The sequence below is a fragment of the Oreochromis aureus genome, linkage group 8 (genome assembly GCF_013358895.1).
Source record: "Oreochromis aureus strain Israel breed Guangdong linkage group 8, ZZ_aureus, whole genome shotgun sequence".
NCBI lineage: Eukaryota > Metazoa > Chordata > Actinopteri > Cichliformes > Cichlidae > Oreochromis > Oreochromis aureus.
In genome coordinates this window covers 22,958,066-22,977,552 of record NC_052949.1, presented here as the reverse complement: position 1 = coordinate 22,977,552, position 19,487 = coordinate 22,958,066, and the positions used below count along the sequence as shown (strand labels likewise).

Sequence of the window (19,487 nt, the reverse complement as noted above, 5' to 3'; positions counted from 1 at the left end):
GATCTGAGCTTGACATTTAGGAAAGAAAAGCTCTATAAGTTCAGCTTAAGATTTCATTATTGGTGATTTGTTATAAAGTTCAGCTTGTGAAAGGTTTAAAGACATCCATATTTTTAGTTGCTGGGCAGAAAAAAGGTCAGGTATTTCATGAGATAAAGTCTTTTGTTTTGGGGGTTTTTTATGTACACCCACACAAAGTTCTTTGAAATAACAAATCATTGTGCAAATCATAGTGTTAGTTCTCTGACGTTTGCAATGACGAATGTAATCAAAAGATCGACTAAGCGAATTGTCTTCAAATAAGCCGTCTGCTGTCATTTCCTCTGCTTAATCTAAAATCTTCAAACGTTTGCATCTCTGCCATCTTCCTCTTTCTCCCTTGTCTTCCTTTGCTCTAACTTTTTATGAGTGTAGTAGCAAGCTTTGGCTGTGGCCTAGTATCCCAATAAAACTGTCCTGCCTTTTCATCCTTTTTCTTAAATTAACCAAAATGGCCTTCAAACCTGATTTAAGTCCCAGAGCATGTCCTGGTCTCCAAAACACAAAGACACATCCCTCCTCTTTTTTCCCAAGCAGTAATCTGCTTACAGTTAACAAAACATCAGTATCCTTGTTGGTTATGATTTTGTCCATTAAAGAAACTGTCTTATCTTATTATAAGTTCTCGCTGCAGTGCATGTAACCATAGTCACCGTCGTAGTGCAAAAGTTTTCATTTGTCTTTCTGGCACCCATTTAAAGTTTGCTTTGTGGTTAATCCAGAACAAACAGTTCACAGCCTCCAAGTGTTTTTTTTCTGTCTGTTATGCTCCTGTCTTTGTTGTTGTGCTGCAAGCAAGCAGTATTTATTTGTGTAGGACTTTAGGAATACTAGAGTTACAAAGTGCTATACAAAAGACATGACAGTTTAGTTCAGCAGACAAAAACTAGAATTAAAAGCACTGGAAAAGTGGAATTAAAATAGATACAAATTTAGAAGAAAAGACAGAGGGAAAAAAAACAAAATAACAGGCAGTGGTGCAAACATGATTATTTTATGCACATGATTCTACAATTTCAACACTGCTTCACGCCATAATTGTCTGCCAGAGAATTCTGCAATGTTGTGGTTGGAGGTTTATTGATAGCTTTATTATTATAGCCAACCATTAGAGCCAGTGTTGCCACTGTACTAAACTCATCAGCTTGGTGTTTAGGGGGGGACTGGAGTATCCTGGGTGAGGGATAGAAGATGTGGAGGGTGGGAGGTTATGGATAGGGGGAAAGTGTAAGATTCTCTTTCTAAGAATAAACCTCTTCCCTGGAAGCCCCATGTGGCATGGCATCTAATGCCGCATGGCACGGTCAGTCTGTATCAGTGTGTCTGTGCGCGCGTTCCTTTATTGAAAGTGTTTTCCTGTGTTTGCCACTGAGACAAAATGAGTGCTGCTGTACAAGCAAGACCATATAGATCGACCCGCGTAAGTGTGTTTAGGCGTGCATGTTTATAATGCTAAACGTCAAATGGCAAGTTATTGCTTCTAGAGAGGAGTGGGTAGTGTTAGACTGATACTTTCCGACTTGGAGCATACACACTTGTAAAAATAACAGAGGGGAGCCGGGATCGCCAGCACGAATTTGGAGCCAAAGAATGACATTTAGTTGCACAGGCTCTGACATTAATTCATGGCTCTTGCGGCGTTCCCGTCTAGGCGAGGATTCTTTGTCATAACACAGAGGCAGCACCGCAGCAGCAACAGCTATATCGTGAGCTAGACTGTGAGTACCAGTGATGTCACTTTGTTGGCGAGGAAGAACAGGTGCTTGACTGAAGTAGCAAACACAACCCTGGCTCAAAATGCTTGGGAATCTTCAGTGGTTTGCACCACACTACATACACACATAAATAGATACGTAGCCCTTCTGCAAGGATCGCTGGGAGAACTTGAGCAGGAGCGTCAGCTGAATGTTTACATCAGTAGTGAAGTTACTTGGTATAACAACATACTTCTCTTCTGATACTGTTAATATCTTGGAAATAAAAGACAGACAATGAAATGGAAATATTGTCACTTACTTAACAAGCTAAAAAAAAATCATTACACACAAATGTCTGCAGCCATTCTGGGTGTCTTATTTTTCATGGTTTGTGTGATGTGATGGTTGACTAAATAGTCCAGGTCACTTCCCTAAATTGTTGTTGTGTTGCAATGAAGCCAATGCTGCACCAATGATGAAATGCTGCACAACCTTGCAGTTGTCTATATGTAATTGTTAGTTTGTTATATTTGTGTCTTTGCTTTGCTTTGTTTAAACGATAGCCAGCTCGTTTCTAATTTAATATCCGGTTACTAAGAAGACGCCAGACTTTCTGGGTTCGTTAAAACTTTAAAAAGTATCAGGATGAGGAGGACTGTGCCACACAGCACCCAACAACTGACATTTTATTTTTGTAGAAATGTCCAACTCTTTCTGTCCAGCATTGTGTTCCTTACAGTTCTCCCCCACCCTGCCTCTCCATTATGTAACAAGAGCTTCCTGTTTTGAAATGACGATGCAATCGGCCCATTTAAAAAAAAAAAAAAAAAAAAGTTATTTTGTTTCAAATCGGAGCTTTTATTTTTTCATTTCTTTTAATTTTTTCTTTAATTTCTTATAGCAGCATTATGCCTTAGTTTTCTGTCTCTCTCACTCGGATGGTTGACGGATGGTTGCTGCTTTTTCACACATCTGTGCTCAGAAACAGGAAGTGCGCTACACACCCACCCACCTTGTACCCGCCTCCTTTAACTTCAAAAAAAGAAAAAAAGATGCATGCGAGACAGGGAAACTGGAGAATGAACCGGTTGCCACAGAGTAAAGGTCCTCATCGTAACAGTCATATATGTTCCTTTATGTGGTTATTTACCTAAATATTGTGGATCTGTTGCTGATTGTAAGGCTTTACGGGGACAGAGCTTCACCGCTGCAGTTTCTTAATCTCGCCGGCCGTCACTGACTGTCTTCTCTTCTTTCTCCTCTTACCTCCTGTGTCTCCATGCAGTCCTCCAGCTCAAACTTCAGCAGAGACGCACACGAGAGGAGCTGGTCAGCCAAGGGATCATGCCACGTAAGTCTGCTGAGTGTGTTTTACTTGCTTTTTTGCTTTTTTCTTTTATTAAAGCTCATTTACCAAAGTATACATCATCAATGTACGGTAGTTTGACTTTAAGTGTGGTTTGAGACTCTCAACTGATCGAGTTTTACCCAAAGACAGCACTTCTTTATTTTTTAGAACAGTTCAGTTCAGTTCAGTACAGTTCAGTAAACTCGAGCAGAAAACAGGAGCTTTGGCTGTGAGCTGAGGTCAAACTGCTAACCCTTTCCTGTTTCAGGATTACACACCAAATCTTAACCTGTCACACACTAACAAGGTCGCTAGATGCTAGACGCTACATGATACTCACGTATATGTGGAATGTCGTTTAATTCACATCCTGAGTGGAGCTTATGCTGACACATTGGTTATCAACAACAGAACCTGGATGTGTTGGTAAATAGTGTCAGTCAGTCTGTGCTCTATATGCTGTCATATGATGGGTGATATTGTGAAGGTCTGGAATGTCGTTTCTTGTTTTTTGCTGAAAATGTCGGCTCTTATCGGCACTATCAGTATGAGTATGTGTGTTCTGCAAGTGTCATATTTAGCTGTGTCTTTGCCCCACTTTGTGTTATCAAATACGGCAGCTTCCTCTTTATGTCTATCCACTTCCTGTTTCAGGGTTCCTCACATCACAAGAGTCAGAAATATAGTTTTAAATGTTTCCCTCTGTTTCTGTGTAGAACCGAAAGCACTCTGCTTTTTCTGTTTTTCCAAGACTTTTGGTTTGAATTACAAGTGTGCAAGAGAGTGTTCGGCCTCATACTGTAGACATGGTAGCCAAAATTCATTGTAATTGAGTAGATTTTCAAATGGAGACTGAATACCTGTTAGATTACCCGATAGGCCTGTTCAGACATACAAACTTTGATGTGTAGATTATGCTAGCTGTGTGTTAAGAAGGGTATCAGGGAAACAAGTAACTGTGAATGGATGGTAACATGTGGCACACCTGTTGTCATATTTTGGTTTTTGTTTTTGACAAAAGCAGATGCGATTGAAAAGATACACCATGCAAGCTGCTGTCAGCCCGCAGTGCTGCACATTCAGTTTGCATAAGAGTTTAAGGGTTAGCTACATAAGAGTACCATAAAGTGATGACTGAGGGTTTGTTTTGGTGGGCAGCACGGAGCCTTCCAGTGAACCATTTAAGGAGTCCAGTAAATCGCTCTGTGCCCTCTTTTCTGCAACAGGCCTCGTGCCAGATTGTTGCAGATTTAGGATCAACATGTTTGGATTGACTATTTCGCTTTCCAGCTACTCCTCTGTGGAGATTCCTAGAGAAAAAAAAAGTATAGCTGTGGGTTTAAATGAGATTTTAGATTGCTCCCAAGTCGATGACTTTGTTGACTACAGAAATCCTCTTTTAAATTGTTTCCCCGAGATGCAGAAAGATGGGGCGAAGGTTGTTCAGTCATCAGGTCCGCTGTTGTGTTATAGTTCAGTAAAGATCATATGAACCGCTCTCTTCACTTCTCGCTTCATCTTCGATCGATTTTCACTGTAACTGTATCTTGTTGACAGGAATAAATTTTGCCAAGTAGTTCCACATTGCTGCCACACCCTGAACACTTTTCAGCAAGGAAAAAATAGTCTTTATATTTATTAATGACTCTCTAATTACTGTTATTTGCTGGATTTTTGAAACATAAAAAAAAATCTGAAAATTTCACTTACAGTGTCACCACATGGTTCGTTTTAGTTAACATAGAACCTTCAAAGGTGACATAAATGATCAGGTGTTTTCTGTCAGTTCTCTAATTCTTACATTTAAATGTCCTTTGTGCTGTGTTTTCTGCTACTAAAAAAAGACTTTTATGTCTGAGTGCTGAAGTAGGGTCAGTTCCTCCTGTGGTATCAAATCCTCACACTGGTTTTGCATCTGAAGGTGGTGTGAATGAATAACTTTCCACTTTCAAACACTTTGGCGAGGTTCCTGAGCACAGACCTTGACTGTCCAGCTTTGAGCAAACGTCAGTTAATTGTCATTTAAGAATGCCAACAAATCTATAGTTTTGTAGCATTGACATATTTTGTTGATCCACTGTATGAAAAACTGGGCTATGTGTGAAAAAAACACCAATGTTTTTATAGTGAAACTGTAGATAATGGGGTCAGGGAGGTTGTGGTGTTCCAGGGGGGGAAAGTTCTGAACAGTATTATGTGCCCAGCTATAAGAATAGGCTTGAAAATGCTGTTTTTTAGCCGAAAGTTTTCACTTCCTCCTGGCATGTTCAAATAACTTAGTGTTTTCTTCCCCATGAAGTTTCAATTTAAATGTGCTTCAGGAGCAATATTGTGAAAGAAGAACTGTTGATCCAGTAGCTCGTTTTGGGAGTTTAACTTGCTGCTTGTTCTATTGGTGTGTACGTGTTTTGGTGTTTCCAATTCTTTTAATGTTTGAGTATATCCAGTTATAGATTACATATTCAGTGATCATTTACACATCATAAAAACTAGCTGCTTTGGGTCTTTTCTCTTTCCGTTTAAGCCATCTTTCTTCTGATTGGCTGTCTCTTGCAAATAGAAGGTTTAAACTGCAGGGGGGATACATGAGAAACGGACTGGTGTGGAGGGCCGCACCAATAAGCTGAACTCTGGTCACTATTAATTTTATGTCATCATAGCTTACTGTTGGGAAAACCAATTGCACACCTCTGATACAGAGCCATGTCCACACAATAACGTAAGGACTCACAGGCCAACAGACTCATTGTCCATTCTTTCATGCATTTGGTGAACAAGGTCATAACCTAACATTTATTTTCCAATGAATGCCAGTACGAGTCTGATATGATTAAAATAAAACCAGCCCAGCCTTCCCTTCCCCATACGCAAGGAAATATTGTTTTCATTGAACATCATATTGAAGCAGTTAATCAGTGTTTAAGTAGTTTATGGCCCCGGTTTGTCCTTGTGGTGTTATTATTGTGATCCAGACCACTCGTTGGTCATATTACAACTGGTATTCTTTGAACGCCAGGGGTTGTGACACGAGGAATGCTTCCGACCCCCACCCAGTCATCTGTGGTGCACATACAGTTGACGCCCTGCTGTAGCCAGAATGTCCTATCTCAAAAACCCTTGGCAGGGATTTCACCAACTCTTGACCAATCAGACGATCGCTATCTTACATCATTATAACTGCCGCTGTCCTCCGAATATCCTTCCCCAAAAACGGAGCGGGCATCTCCCTTTGTCCGTTGAGCTTTTCTAAAACCTCGACTTTACATTTGTGGTTAAATAGAGTTTGATGTCTAGCGCTTTGTTTTTTGGATAGAAATGATCTTCTAGGCTCAAAACATCTGTGATGGGAGATGGACTGTAAAACGTTTTGTTTCCTTGCACTGGACCTTTCTGCAAACTGAATAATTATAAAAGTGTAAGATAAAATGCAAAATATATGACGCTTTGGACTCATTTTTCATGTTGACCACCTCTTTCACCTCAAAGGTAATACAGATTTTTTTCTTTTTACACAATTTTAGCCAGCTGAAATTGCTTTTATGCATTTCCCTCTTACAAAAATACTGCATAGACGTTCGCTCCCCCACCCCATACACTGGTCATGGCTGAGCAATGAAGTGATGAATCTAGACTTTCGCTGGGTGTGCTGCACTCTATTCATCAGTCTCTCTTCTGCCAGCTCGCTCCTTTTTAAAGAGCCACTCCAGACTCTGTTCATCAAGAATTGATGTCCCTCAGCTACAGTCCATCTGCCAGACTTAGTGCAGATAGTTTGACCTCTGAAATGCTGTTTCTTTAGACTTACTTTTCTTCATGAAAAATCTTAGAACGCACCACAATCTGCAGCACGTTTCTGTGTAAAATACCAATAAAAGTATAATGAAGCTGGGCTATATGTAAACTGTAATCTTTATTAGTGTTTGTATTCCCTTTTTAACAGTGTGTAATTCTAAATCACAGATCACAACAAAGCTGAAAGTGTCCAAAAGTGTCTAACGTCAGTTCAAAGTATGAGAAAGAACGTTTGGAAACTTTGGAATACGTGGAAAACTCTTGCTGAATAATGAGCAGTGTGTTCTCATTTAGGTTAATGAAACTGCTGAGTGAATGTTTGGTACAGTTTGCTTTCATGGTTTTAGTCATATTGTTCCATTAAATCAAGCTCATCTAAACTACTTCACTACCACTGACCACATCGCGACACTTCCTGCAGCTGCCTTGGTGTTTGAGTTGCAGCGAGAATAAACGTAACACAACTGATGTGACAAACGTAGTAAAAGGCCGAGGAAACGCTGGCACTAACGGTTTTCTCGGTGATAACTGAGGTGGATGTGCACCACACAAAGCAGCAGAGGCTGATCTGCCTACTGAGTTGTCATCAGAGTGTGTGGTTTAGAATAGCACTCCTGACCTTCTCTGCCAGAAGCTACTTCTGCTTTGAGTCTGTCTTTGACTGTAGCCGTACAGGTTCTCACATTTTTGCTTGCTGAAAGGAACATCACGACTTCCTTCACAGTCTGTCTAAACTGCATTAATCTTGGCTTTTTGTTTCTCCTACTGTCCCCCCTCCCTCTCCATGCAGCACTGAAGAGCCCAGCAGCCTTTCACGAACAGCGGAGGAGTCTGGAGCGAGCAAGGGTGAGAGCCATAAGAACAATGAGTCTCCTGCAGTCTCGGTGGATTTTCTTTAGAGAGGCAAAAAACAAACAAACAAAAAAACCCCACAAGAACCTAACAAATTGAACGCTTGGACGCCACGGATACAGATTGGTTGTAGTTGGGTTATCATACAGATAATTTCTGGTTAGTTGAGGTTTCTGCAAAATTGTTGTGAGCTGCAGAGCCAGGAAATAATGAAAACAAGCGACTTCACAGTTTAATCAGAGAGACATGGAAACGAAAGCATATTAAAACTATCAGAATAGTATTTTATGGTGTTGTAGCAATTTGGAGTTCATGTGATTTTGGCATCTCGTTTTCTTCCCAGACTGAGGACTACCTAAAGAGGAAGATCCGGAGTCGTCCTGAGCGCTCGGAGCTGGTCAGGATGCACATTCTGGAGGGTACGTGTTTTTTATTTGTTTTGTTTTTTTAAAATCAGCCAGCGCCAGTGTTGTAAAAAGTCAAATTTTAAGCTTTGTAAAATACCCAGGCCTTCTTGAATAGGAAGCATACGGTAAAACCGGAACCAAATCTTTATGATGAGGTTAATGTATAGTTCCTCCTTCATATTTCTGCTTGAAGCAATTCCGTGTTCTTTGACGGTTTTGCTTCTGCGCCTTAAAACTCGGTAGCTCGATTCGGGCGCTGTGAAAACTCTTTTATAAAATGTGTTTCGGCATGTTGTCTTCATGAGGCGAGGTGCTTATCTTCACATTTTCACATTAATTTTAATGTTATGTATGTGTTTGTGGTTTAAAGCGTTGTTTTTGTTATGATTTTTTTTGAAGCAGCTGGTTTGACTGTTGGTTTAGTTTCTTTTAAATTAGGTTGAAGTTAAATCGAGAAAGTGTTAAAATAGGCTAAAACCTGTTGTAACATTTGGAACAGATCCACAGAGGATTATACGTGTGTGAATCACTTGATAAATAAATGCACATGTATCCATAACGGCCTGCTGTGCCCTCTGCAGAGACGTCGGCAGAGCCGTCTCTGCAGGCTAAGCAGCTGCAGCTGAAGAGAGCACGACTGGCCGACGACCTCAATGACAAAATCTCTCACAGACCGGGTCCCATCGAGCTGGTCCACAAGAACATCCTGTCTGTTAACTGCGATCTGCAGCACTCACTCCTAGGTAAGAACGTTCACCTGTACACGTCTCAGTCCAGGGACACCAACAGAAAATGTCTTCATGGACAGCCTTGCTCTTTCTTTTTAACATAATCCCAAGTTTAAGAGTCGTTGGGAAGGTTTAATTGCACCTGCGATTACTCAACTTCGTCAACGTTATTGTCGTTTCACCTGTGTCTCATCTGCTGCACTTCCCGTGTGTCAGAACGTGCACCCGCAGTTAAACTGAGAGCAGGAAAAGGAAAAGCTGGGGTGACCTTAAATGACAGTAAAGTACAGTAATGACTCACACTGAGATGAAGTGAAAACGAGTGAAAATGAGTGAAAATAAATGAGCATTATATGAAAAGTATAACACAATTCTTTGGTTTATCGCTTTATTTATATTGATCTCACTCTCATTTACTTTTTACTAATAAATATCGTTTCAGTTCATTTATATTCTCAAACGCTTTTGTTTGTTACCAGAAAATCAGTGTTTAAGTCGTTAAAGAAGAGCGATTCCCAGTCTGTTTCTGAGAAATGATAACTGGTGCAGGATTGGTGCTCATTATCAGTAGATGCTTAAAACTTTGAAATACACAAGTTTTCCAAGTAAATGAATTGAAAAGATAAATCTTATCTCACGTTAACGATCGCACTGCATTTATTTATGTCTGCATGAAGGCTAGCGTCTCCTTAATGGGTAGGCCCACACAACACTGTCACATCTACAGCGATCAATAAGATCTGTATTTTTTTTAAACTGTTCATTCTTTGTATTTCTTGATCATTCCCTCATCCTGCTGGTAATACAATGTTGCAATCTCTGTATGTAAAAATTTGTACCTGTGATGAAATTTTGTCGGACTCAAAAAATGGAATGAAGAATTTGAAAAGGTGCCGCAGGCTAGTGTTTACAAGAAAAATTGAGCAACACAACCAAGTGTTTTGGTTCAGAGATGTACACACACACACAATTGCACAACGTCCAACACTCACAAGCGTACCTGCACGAATTAGCAAGACTTGTAAATACAGGACAGTGGACTAAGGTGAATTCAGGCTGCGCCTCAGGCATGTGATGAATACAAGTTCAAACACGTCCACTCCCACTGTTCGCGGTGCTATTGTACCTGTGACTTGGTGTGCAGTTGCGCCACCTCTATAGTTTGATTTCCGTTCAGACTGAACACCTGAGCAGTTACACCATTCACGTATTTACAGTCAGGTGAGTGTGTAAACAAAACTAGCAGCTCTGAAACAGAAGTGACTCAGAAGCTTTGTTTGGACATGGCACTGTTTTGAAACATGAGACACGGCACGCGGTGTTGTAACTTCTCTAAAATCGCTTAGTGCCGATTGCTAAAGAGCGGTGACTAACTTTAGAGAAACTTTATTTGACTATTAAAATTGCAGGGGAAGCTGGGAATTAAGCTGCCCTTTCCTTTTATTCCCAGCGGCTCTGGAAATTCCAGAGAACGCCAACCCTTTTCACATCGTTGATCCTGTACACCAGAAGACGCCACCATTAAATTGCGGTTTCATTAAATGTGTGAACGTTTCTGCACTGTCACAGATTCTCCAAAGGGAAACGGAGGAGAGAGCTCATCTTTGGACGAAGACAGCAGTGATGCTCTGTCACCTGACCAGCTAACCAATCAGGACTCTCCCCTGAGCGCTGTCCCTCAGGTCTCCCCCTCAGATGTGCTCACCCAGAACGGAGACCTCTCCCCCACACAGGTATTACCGAGGCGGAACAGAAAGAACTGGACAGAGCAGTTAGTGAAACAAAAGCGAGTGTTTTTCAGCAGGATCATGCAATTAACCACAGTGATCTCATCTCACCAGTTTCTCACACAGCCTCCTGCTCCACCTCCACCACCACCTCCGCCGCCCCCTCCCTTGTTGAATGGGTCCGATTCGTCCCCTTTACCTAAAATTACAAATGGGACAACGGTGACCTCGGGATCCTCCCGCCATTCTGCCGGCCAGGTCAAGGTGCGCCGAACGTTCTTTCAGACGGCTGTCCCTCAAACTTCCTGTTGATTTTCATGACTTAAAAATAATTCTGACCTTAATCTCTATTTATGGGAATGCTGTAGCTCACTAAAACCCCCTCCTCATCTTTTCATTTCCTTCCTCATACCCCACCCCCTACCCCATTTCTCCTGGTTCTCTTACTGCAGTCTCAGGCCAAGACGAGTTCAGACCGCCCTCCACAGAGATCTAAGAAAGCAAAGGACAGCAAACCAAAGGTCAGAGGTCTTTGTTTTGCTTTCATTTTAACTCACACCCTGACACATGATTTATGGCCAATTTATATTGCGACCAGTCACCAGGTAAAGGCTGTTCTTTGACGACATCTTGACTGCAGTAAAGATTTTAAGACTTTAAGGCTCACTGCTCCCACAGCTGAGCGACAAATATTAAAAGTTACTTCTTAGATTTGAAAGAGCCAATAAAAGTCTTCTTTGTGGTTTTTGCGTCGTCTCTATTAAATCATAGAGCAGGGGCTTCTCTCTAACCTCAGTGTTTTTTTTCTGACATTTTACAATCATACTGAGGAGAAATGCTTGTAAAAGAGGAAGAGATACCATTTTATGCAGCCACAGTGGCCTCAGCACATCAGAAATATATACTTGCTTTTCTTAACTGGAAGTGTGTTAGCTTTTACTTCAGTTAAGTTTTTATTAGTATGCATCGTTTGACCTACATGTACAGAATGCCCATGCACGTCACACGTGTCTGTCTCTTAAACTTTTGCCTCCTGCCACATGAAGGTGAAGAAGCTGAAGTACCATCAGTACATCCCCCCCGACCAGAAGGCAGACAAGGAGCGTCCGCCTCAGATGGATTCCTCTTACGCGAAGCTGCTCCAGCAGCAGCAGCTCTTCCTGCAGCTGCAGATTCTCAGTCAGCAGCAGCAGCACTACAACTACCACACCATCCTGCCCGCCCCTCCCAAGTGAGTGTCGAACCACGGTAGGGTTTTGCGTATGTGTGCGTATGGTTTGGAAGCGAGGATGAGTAATTGCTGTGGGTTTTTGCCGAGAGTCAACAAGTTCAACACCCTTATTTTTTTCCTGCATTAAGCTAGTAGTTGCAGTGTAGCTTTACAGTTTGTGTAATCTTTTGAGCTGATCTGTTATCATAATTTCCCCTGTGGTCTGCAACAGAGAAAAACATGCTCGATAATCTTTATTACAACTTTGTTATTTGTCTTCCTTCAGGCCACAAACGGAGCCTCCCACGACCAACTCTGGCCCTTCCCCCTCCCGTACCGTTCACACAACAACCACCACAGCTTCCTCGAGTCAAACGGGGACAGCCCGTCACAGCCAAACCGCAGTGGGAGGAGCCAAACCAGCCACTCTGCCAGCCAACCTGGACGAGTTCAAAGTAATTAACTCAGGACCCAAAAACAAACTTATGAGATCATTACTGCACACATTGTTGTGGCTTATTAAAGTAGCGCCAACTTTTGTTGGGTAATTTGAATCAAAGATCTAAGTTTGTGCTCAGCAAAACGACCCCAAACTAAGACAGTTGTTGATCCTGCCCATTTTAAAATAGAGCTCTGATTTTGGTCCTTTCTAAAAGGGAAATCTTTGAAAGTCTGCAGCAGACTAAGCTGTCAGGATTAGATCTGCGCAGACACCCCTCATATGGTGGTTCACTCTACAGACGTGTAGATGCGATTATACGTTTTTCATGCATTGTTTGTGCTTTGTCATCACTGCAAAGCCAACTTAAGAAAGACAGTTAAACTCACTCGGCCAGAGAATAAAAGACGTGATCATTAGTCCCATTGAGCCACAAGCCAACAAAATTACGTTTTAAGGCTCTGTCTTTACGCCTTGAAACCTTACTAGGAGTAACCCTTGAAACTCTTCTCTGCCCTGAGTGCTTTCTATCATATTTCAAGCCTGCTTATAGAACAAAATCACCTGGTTTGCATTCAAAGTTAGTGAGTGTCGTCTCTGTCTGTGCGAGAAAAAGCTGGAAACTATTCAGATGGTAATCAAATCACGTCTTTTTTGATATTTACTGAGGTGTCAAAACTCATTATTAAGGGTACAAGGGAGTTGTCTTTATGGGCGAAAGAGTTGAGCTCTTTATCTTTGCTATCTTTACTCCTGATTTGCATGCAGTTCTGTGTGTGTGAATGGTTTACACACACTCATTAGTGTTTTGGTTTTAAAATAATGTGTCATTTTATTTGGGTGTTGGGTGTCATTTTAAAGATTCATTTGTCTGAATTTGTCCGAGGCGAACTTTTACACGGCTTTTTTTTATCAGTACATCACCACCTACGCACCCTTTAAAGGTCCAGCTGTATAAAGTTCCTTTGAGCTGAGCATTTTAAATTTGAGTCTATTCTCACTTTGAGTCAGTGTTTGTTTTATGAATAACACTTTTGTTTCCATCTTCCAGGTTGCTGAGCTGAAACAAGAACTGAAATTGCGGGGTTTGACCGTCTCAGGCACCAAGAATGACCTAATTGAGAGGCTCCGTAACTACCAAGAACAAAATGGGGGAACCGCAACTGTTTCCAAGAATGGTATTTTGCAGGCCGGCTTGCAGGGCACGACGTCAGCTGCTAGCACCACCACATCTTCTCCCACCACAACTTCCACCTCTGACCACCAGTCAGTAGAGGGTGGGTTTAAGTTGTCTCTGTCCTCACTGGGTCAGGCGGTTCCAGGGCGGGTGATGCGGTTTGGCAGCACCAGCTCGAGCCCTCCGGTGTCACCGACTCCGTCGGAGAGGTCATTAGCTGGAATGAGTCCAGATGAGACCAGCTGCAATGGAGACATGTTTGGAGAAATGGTGAAACTTATGTTTCATTTGTTATTGTTAGAAGCACTTTGTCATGTTTGTGTCTGCCCAGACATTTTCACAACATCCTCTCCTTTTTTTGTGTGCGTGCCTTCAGGTGAGCTCTCCACTGACCCAGCTCACCTTGCACCCCTCTCCTAAGCACCCAGCAAATGTCTCTCCACTCGCAGTCAAAGATGAGATCCAGAGCTCATGCAGTCTGTCCAGGTCCTCACCTGCATCTGTCCAAACCCCCGAGCCCGGAGCAGCCATGGACACGTCATCTATGGATAAAGACCAGATGCTCCAGGAGAAGGACAAACAGATCGAGGAGCTCACCAGGATGCTGAGGCAAAAGCAGAGGCTGGTGGAGACTCTCAGGTCCCAGCTGGAGCAAGGCAAGATGGCAGGTGGGATAGTGGTCAAGAGGGAAGGAAGCGATAAGAGCAAAACATCCCCAGAGGTTAAGCTCCAAACTCTAATAAAAGCCTCAGCCATTCAGCCCCCTACGCTCCCTAATGGCATCGTGTTGAAGGTCAAAAAGGAGGTAGAGCCAGAGGAAGGAATGGAGGGAGTAACAGAGGAGGCTCTGTCAAAGAAGCAGGTCCCGACGATGCAGTGCTCCCAGGAGACTCTGCTCAGGCTGCAGCAGATTCAGCGGCTGCAGCTCCAACAGTCTGATCAACAAAAACAGCAACCACAACCGAAACAGCAACAAAGTCAGGCGCAGCCGACGAAGGCTGCAGAACCCAAACCGAATCCTCAAAAACAGCAGCACCAAAAGAAAGAGGCTCAACTCCTGATCCAACAGCAGCAGCAGCTGCAGCAGCTCATCTTCCAGCAGACCCAACAGAAACAGCTCCAGGCTCAGCAGAAGATAACGCAGCAGAAACTGGCCCAGCAGAAGCAAGTACAGCAAAACCAGCTCAAGCAAACCCAAGGGCAGCAGCAGGCTCAGCAGAAGAACCAGGTTCAGCTAAAGCAGGTTCAGCTGCAGATCCAAAACCAGACGGTGACAAGTCAGAAACCCGCACTAAGCCAAACTCAGCAGAGGAAGCAGCTGAAAGCTCAACAGAGGCAGCAGCAGAAACAGCAGACATCAGCAGCCACAACACAACAGGTAATACTGTGAACTTCAAAGACTGAAAGCACACATGCTGCAATCTTTACTATGAGTATATAGCATAAAATAAAACGCTTACGCAACGTTTTTCTGTTTCCAGGTGACTCCAGTCATCATCAAGCAACAGAATGGCACACCAGTGCACACTCAGGCCATCTCATTAGACCTCCTTAAGGCCAATGGCACACCTACACTGGTGACAGACACCAACGGGAACCACTACCTAATCGCTCTCACCAGTCACACCACAGATGGACAGAATGGAGTGTCCTCATTGGCCAAAACCAATGGACGCATCACACTGCAGGTACAGGGAACATGGTATTCTGATGAGAATGATAATAATGCTAAGCGTTTCCCTCTACATTAGACTATTTGTACATTATACAAAAATAATAAATATATACTGTGTAGCAAATAATTAGTTGCACCTTCAGTCAGTTCCTCCAACTCCCCTATTTTGAACTGTAGCGAGTAAACTTAGCCCTACAATTACTCTGCAGCCTTTGTGCGTTTGTCGTAGTGGCACGTGTACCCACTCTCCACCTGCTGTGGGTTTTCTTAAGATTTCTTGTCTTAGCTCGTAGAGCTTCCTGAGCAGAACAAGAGCTACTGTCACCAGCTGTAGCCTACAACAGCAGTGTCTTTTTGACTATGTTAATTCAGTTCCATCAAAACTCTGAGTCGCTCATCACACGTTGCTTTGAAGCTGACAGCTTGTCACTAGGGGACATTCCAGGCTCCTGTTGCCTAGGTATATTTACTACCAGGTCATATGTCAATCAGCGGTATCCTGATCACTGATTGGTAGTCCCTTCAGTCACGCCCCTTGAAGTTAAGAAGTTTACCTCATGTCGCCTGTGGGGGTTTTCTTCTTTTGTTTTCTTTTGTCCCCACCCATAGTCACCTGAAGTTGCCAGATGTCACTGACTTACTGTAGTATTTCAACCTTTACTGTCCATGGATGAAAAAATAATAAAATAAAAAATACACTTCAGTAGGTTAGGGTTAGTCCTGCATGTACTGCTTATATATGGGAAGCGCATAATATTAAATGGTTTGACAGAATATGAATGTTTGTGTACTTGTAACGTTTCAGAGATTGAATTCAACTCCAAGTAAACTGCCCAGCACCGACAGCCAATCAAAAGGTCAGGCAGAGGCCGAGCCTGTGAGCCAACCAAGCAAAAAGGTACAGCAAAAACTCTTTCTCAGTGAAACATGTAAGCATGGTGTAGATTGTAACTTTCCCAACATTTTTACTTAACTTTTTTCTTGATTTCATTTGTATTATTGTAGGGTCTTAACCTTACAGCATAAAGCGCCCTCAGGCAACTGTTACTGAGGGTTGGCGCTATGTCAGTACACTGAGTTGAATTGATCTCTGTTTACTAATTTAGTCCTGAAGACAACAACAGCAACAGCTTCCTACCACAAGGTGTCGCCACTGACACTGTAAAATCATCCAAGTTAGATTGTGGACTAACAAATGTTAAAAAACTGCATCTTATCCAAGAAAATGACTTGTGTGATTAACATATGCAAGTGTGCCTTCTGGTCTAAACGTGCCACTCTTTGCCCTTAGGGACAAAAAGCGGGGCTGCACTTAGACACCAACGGTGATCCACAACCCAGCCAGCCCGTCACCGCTCCACCCAACCTGCAGCCTTTCTTTGACGACATTTCAGACAATGAAAGCCAAAACAACTTAATGTCATCTCTCAAGGTAACGCCACCAGCAGCACCTCCTCCTTCTCCTCCTCCTCTCCCTCCTCTGCTTCCAGGCAGAGTTACCTTCAGCATGTCATCTCTAATGGTGGTCCTGCTCTCTCCACATGTTCATTAAATTTGTCTTCTTGTTTCTTCTCTCTTCTCATTTCATCACTTCATGGCACCATGCTGACAGAGACAGGAGGTGTGTCCACCTTACGACCGACACACACTGTTCACCCCTCCCTCTCCTAAACCCAACACCTCCCTTCCTTCTCAGCGCTCCAGAGTATGTCCTCCAGCATGTCTTTTCTTTCCATCTGCCTTGCAGTATTGATCTTTCTCCCTGTCTCGACTCCTTTTTTCCATCTTCTCACTTTTTTTGTCTCTAATGTTTTTAGCAGAGGAGTGGCAGTGGTGTTGGGTTCGTTAGGCCGTAGTGGTAGACTAGATCAGTGTCATCCTATCAGACCCAATTATCTAAAAGAAATCACGCCCTGCAACATTCCAGTGAAGAACACTTCCTGCTGTTTTTTGTGTTAAATAAGTACATGATACCTCACTGTTGCTAGGGCCAAGTAATAATATTCTTTAGCCATTGCGAAAGATTTTGCATCTACACCTGACCGGTTATTCACTGACCTAATAAAAATGAAACTGTAAGAGAAAAATAATAAAGTTTCATTTATTGGAGTTTGTGTTACAGTACAGAAAGCAGTGTTGTGTTTACATGATGGCTAATGAATACTGTGTTTCTGTTTGACAGCCAGAGAATGGCCTGAACAGCCAACAGATGGACGACCTGTTTGACATCCTGCTCAAAAGTGGAGGTAAGGATGAGATCTCAGTTTAATGTGAGAGAGACATCACAGGTCGGTACATCTTAATGACCTTTATTTCTCTGTCCTCCCCCAGAAATCACCGGCTTCAAGGCCAACCCGGACCCTTCCCTCCCCCCTCTCCACTCTGACCCACCTTCTCCATCTACTGCCCCATCCCCCCTCCACCTGTCTCCTCCCACCCCCACAGAGGCGTTCATCTCCCCGGAGCCTTCGGTGGGAGAGCCCTGCTCAGGCAGCGGGCGTCTGGAGGACTTCTTGGAGAGCACGACGGGCACCCCGCTGCTGGGCATAGAGTCCGACGGCGGCCTGGCGCTGATCGACGACCTCCACAGCCAGATGCTGAGCACGCCCAGCATCCTGGACCACCCCCCCTCCCCCATGGACACGTCCGACCTGGGCTTCTCCCCTCATTCTACGGGGCTGGACTTTGGCGACCCCAACCTGGATAGCATGGACTGGTTGGACATGGTAGGGAGCGCAAGCGGAGGGGGCGAGGGCAATAGAGGAGGGCGAGGAAGTGGAGACGGAGGGACGAGTTTAGCTCCGTTGGCACCACACACACCGCAAAGCGTGTTCTCAGCCGACTTTCTGGACAATACAGACCTGCAGCTGCACTGGTAGCCACGTCTGTAGCTCCTCACGCAGACGCACACAGATGAACACATGGTCGCTCACACTGTGTACAGGCTCCGTCTTTATTTCATGCACATACTCTATGCTGTCTCTACCACTGCGGGGGGTCTCTGGCACATGCACGCGCACACACACACACACTCTCACACATTTACTCAGTTTGTCTTGTCTTTCACTGGCTGTTGCTGTATGCAAGGTGAGGTGGTGTTAAATTCATTGAAACGACTTGGTGGACCTGAAGTGGACTTGTAAAAATTTTAACTCTACAGGGAACCAAAACAGATAAAATCCCATTTCCTGTGTCCCGACCTGCAGTAAAACCAGGTTTAAGTAAACCAGCCGAAAGTTGCAGGCCGCTTTCAACCCATTTCAACCCTCAGTAAACAGCTGGACAGATCAGAGGCGAGTAGGGACTGTCCGCGATGTTTTCCTGGGCTCCTAGAGATAGCAGTGTGTGTCAGTGCCTCCTAAACTTTGCACTTATGCTGAATCTGATTGGTTTAAAGGGTGGGTGTTTAGGTCAACAGCTGAGTGAAAGCCACCTAATGTTACAATGGTCAGCTGAGCCACTGATTGTGTTTTTGTTTTTTTTTAAAAAGTAAAAGAAAAAAGGCAGCTGCTTGTGGCCTCACCATGCCAACCTAAACCCCACCCACACTAGTCAAAGATACAACCTTCATTGGTTGAGAGTTGCTGTTGAAATGAACCTTATCAGTGGCAACAGTTTGAATTGAAGCCTCATTGGAGGTTGCGTATTATTGGTAACATTATGGTAGACCACTATGTATTGCTGTATATTGGGTGTATATTACAATTTGTCCATATGACTATTTTTCTTTGCTGGTTGCTTTAGAGTCAAGCTAGCCGGCTGGGGAACAGAGGGGAGGGCGGGGCTTCCAAGAGAACTTGGACCTTGTCATTTTTTAAAGAAAAAAAAGAATAAAAAAAATAAACATACCATTAAAAAAAACTCTAAAGATGTGTTTGTTTTTCCTTTTGATTTTTCACATGAACAGATACACATTTATTTCATCTCAGCTTTGTGCTTTCAGTAATCCTGGTAATGAAATTAAAAGCCACAAGAGGGCGATGTTGTTCAAAGAATAAAGAAAGCTGCAGCCATCTGGAACAGGAGGGTATTTTCAAGAAATTTTCTTACCCTTGTATTTTCTGTAGTGCTAAACAGGACCTGAGCACATTTACCAGTTCTTTGTTTGGTGCTGAAAGACGCGTTCAACTGGATTTTATTGAGTTCTAGTTATCTCACTCATTTAAAGCCTCAATTTACAACGTAAAGGTTTTGTGTGCCAGTTGTCACAAATTTCAAGCTGCATTTCCCCCACAACTGCTTCTGAATGAAAACACACCCCTGCCTAAACGGATCAACAACGTGGCTTCTCTCAACCACCTGAAAAGTTTACTTTAATCATCTCGGTCAGTTTATTTTGAAGGAACACTACAGATCATTTGTGTGGGACAGTCGGCAGGTTTTTGAATCTTTAAAT

The 19,487-nt window shown here is 43.1% G+C and overlaps 1 protein-coding gene across 6 annotated transcripts in view; it reads left to right on the top strand.

The window, feature by feature from the left end:
• Positions 1 to 18,946, top strand: part of mrtfab (myocardin related transcription factor Ab) — a 42,046-nt gene extending 23,100 nt beyond the window's left edge. For 3 of the 6 annotated variants that reach the window (XM_031748786.2, XM_039616310.1, XM_031748789.2), the window contains 17 exons: positions 3,022 to 3,087; positions 7,667 to 7,722; positions 8,072 to 8,147; positions 8,717 to 8,878; positions 10,433 to 10,596; positions 10,705 to 10,854; positions 11,043 to 11,111; positions 11,637 to 11,821; positions 12,087 to 12,255; positions 13,291 to 13,686; positions 13,793 to 14,794; positions 14,898 to 15,104; positions 15,897 to 15,989; positions 16,383 to 16,523; positions 16,704 to 16,796; positions 17,274 to 17,337; positions 17,423 to 18,946. In XM_031748786.2, the coding sequence (XP_031604646.1) occupies positions 3,022 to 3,087; positions 7,667 to 7,722; positions 8,072 to 8,147; positions 8,717 to 8,878; positions 10,433 to 10,596; positions 10,705 to 10,854; positions 11,043 to 11,111; positions 11,637 to 11,821; positions 12,087 to 12,255; positions 13,291 to 13,686; positions 13,793 to 14,794; positions 14,898 to 15,104; positions 15,897 to 15,989; positions 16,383 to 16,523; positions 16,704 to 16,796; positions 17,274 to 17,337; positions 17,423 to 17,970 (3,641 nt within the window). In that variant the 3' untranslated portion in view covers positions 17,971 to 18,946. Of the gene's footprint in view, positions 1 to 2,800; positions 2,914 to 3,021; positions 3,088 to 7,666; positions 7,723 to 8,071; positions 8,148 to 8,716; positions 8,879 to 10,432; positions 10,597 to 10,704; positions 10,855 to 11,042; positions 11,112 to 11,636; positions 11,822 to 12,086; positions 12,256 to 13,290; positions 13,687 to 13,792; positions 14,795 to 14,897; positions 15,105 to 15,896; positions 15,990 to 16,382; positions 16,524 to 16,703; positions 16,797 to 17,273; positions 17,338 to 17,422 lie in introns of those variants that run through there. The other 3 variants (XM_039616309.1, XM_031748790.2, XM_039616311.1) reach the window with 3 other exon arrangements.
• The last annotated feature ends 541 nt before the right edge of the window (positions 18,947 to 19,487 follow it).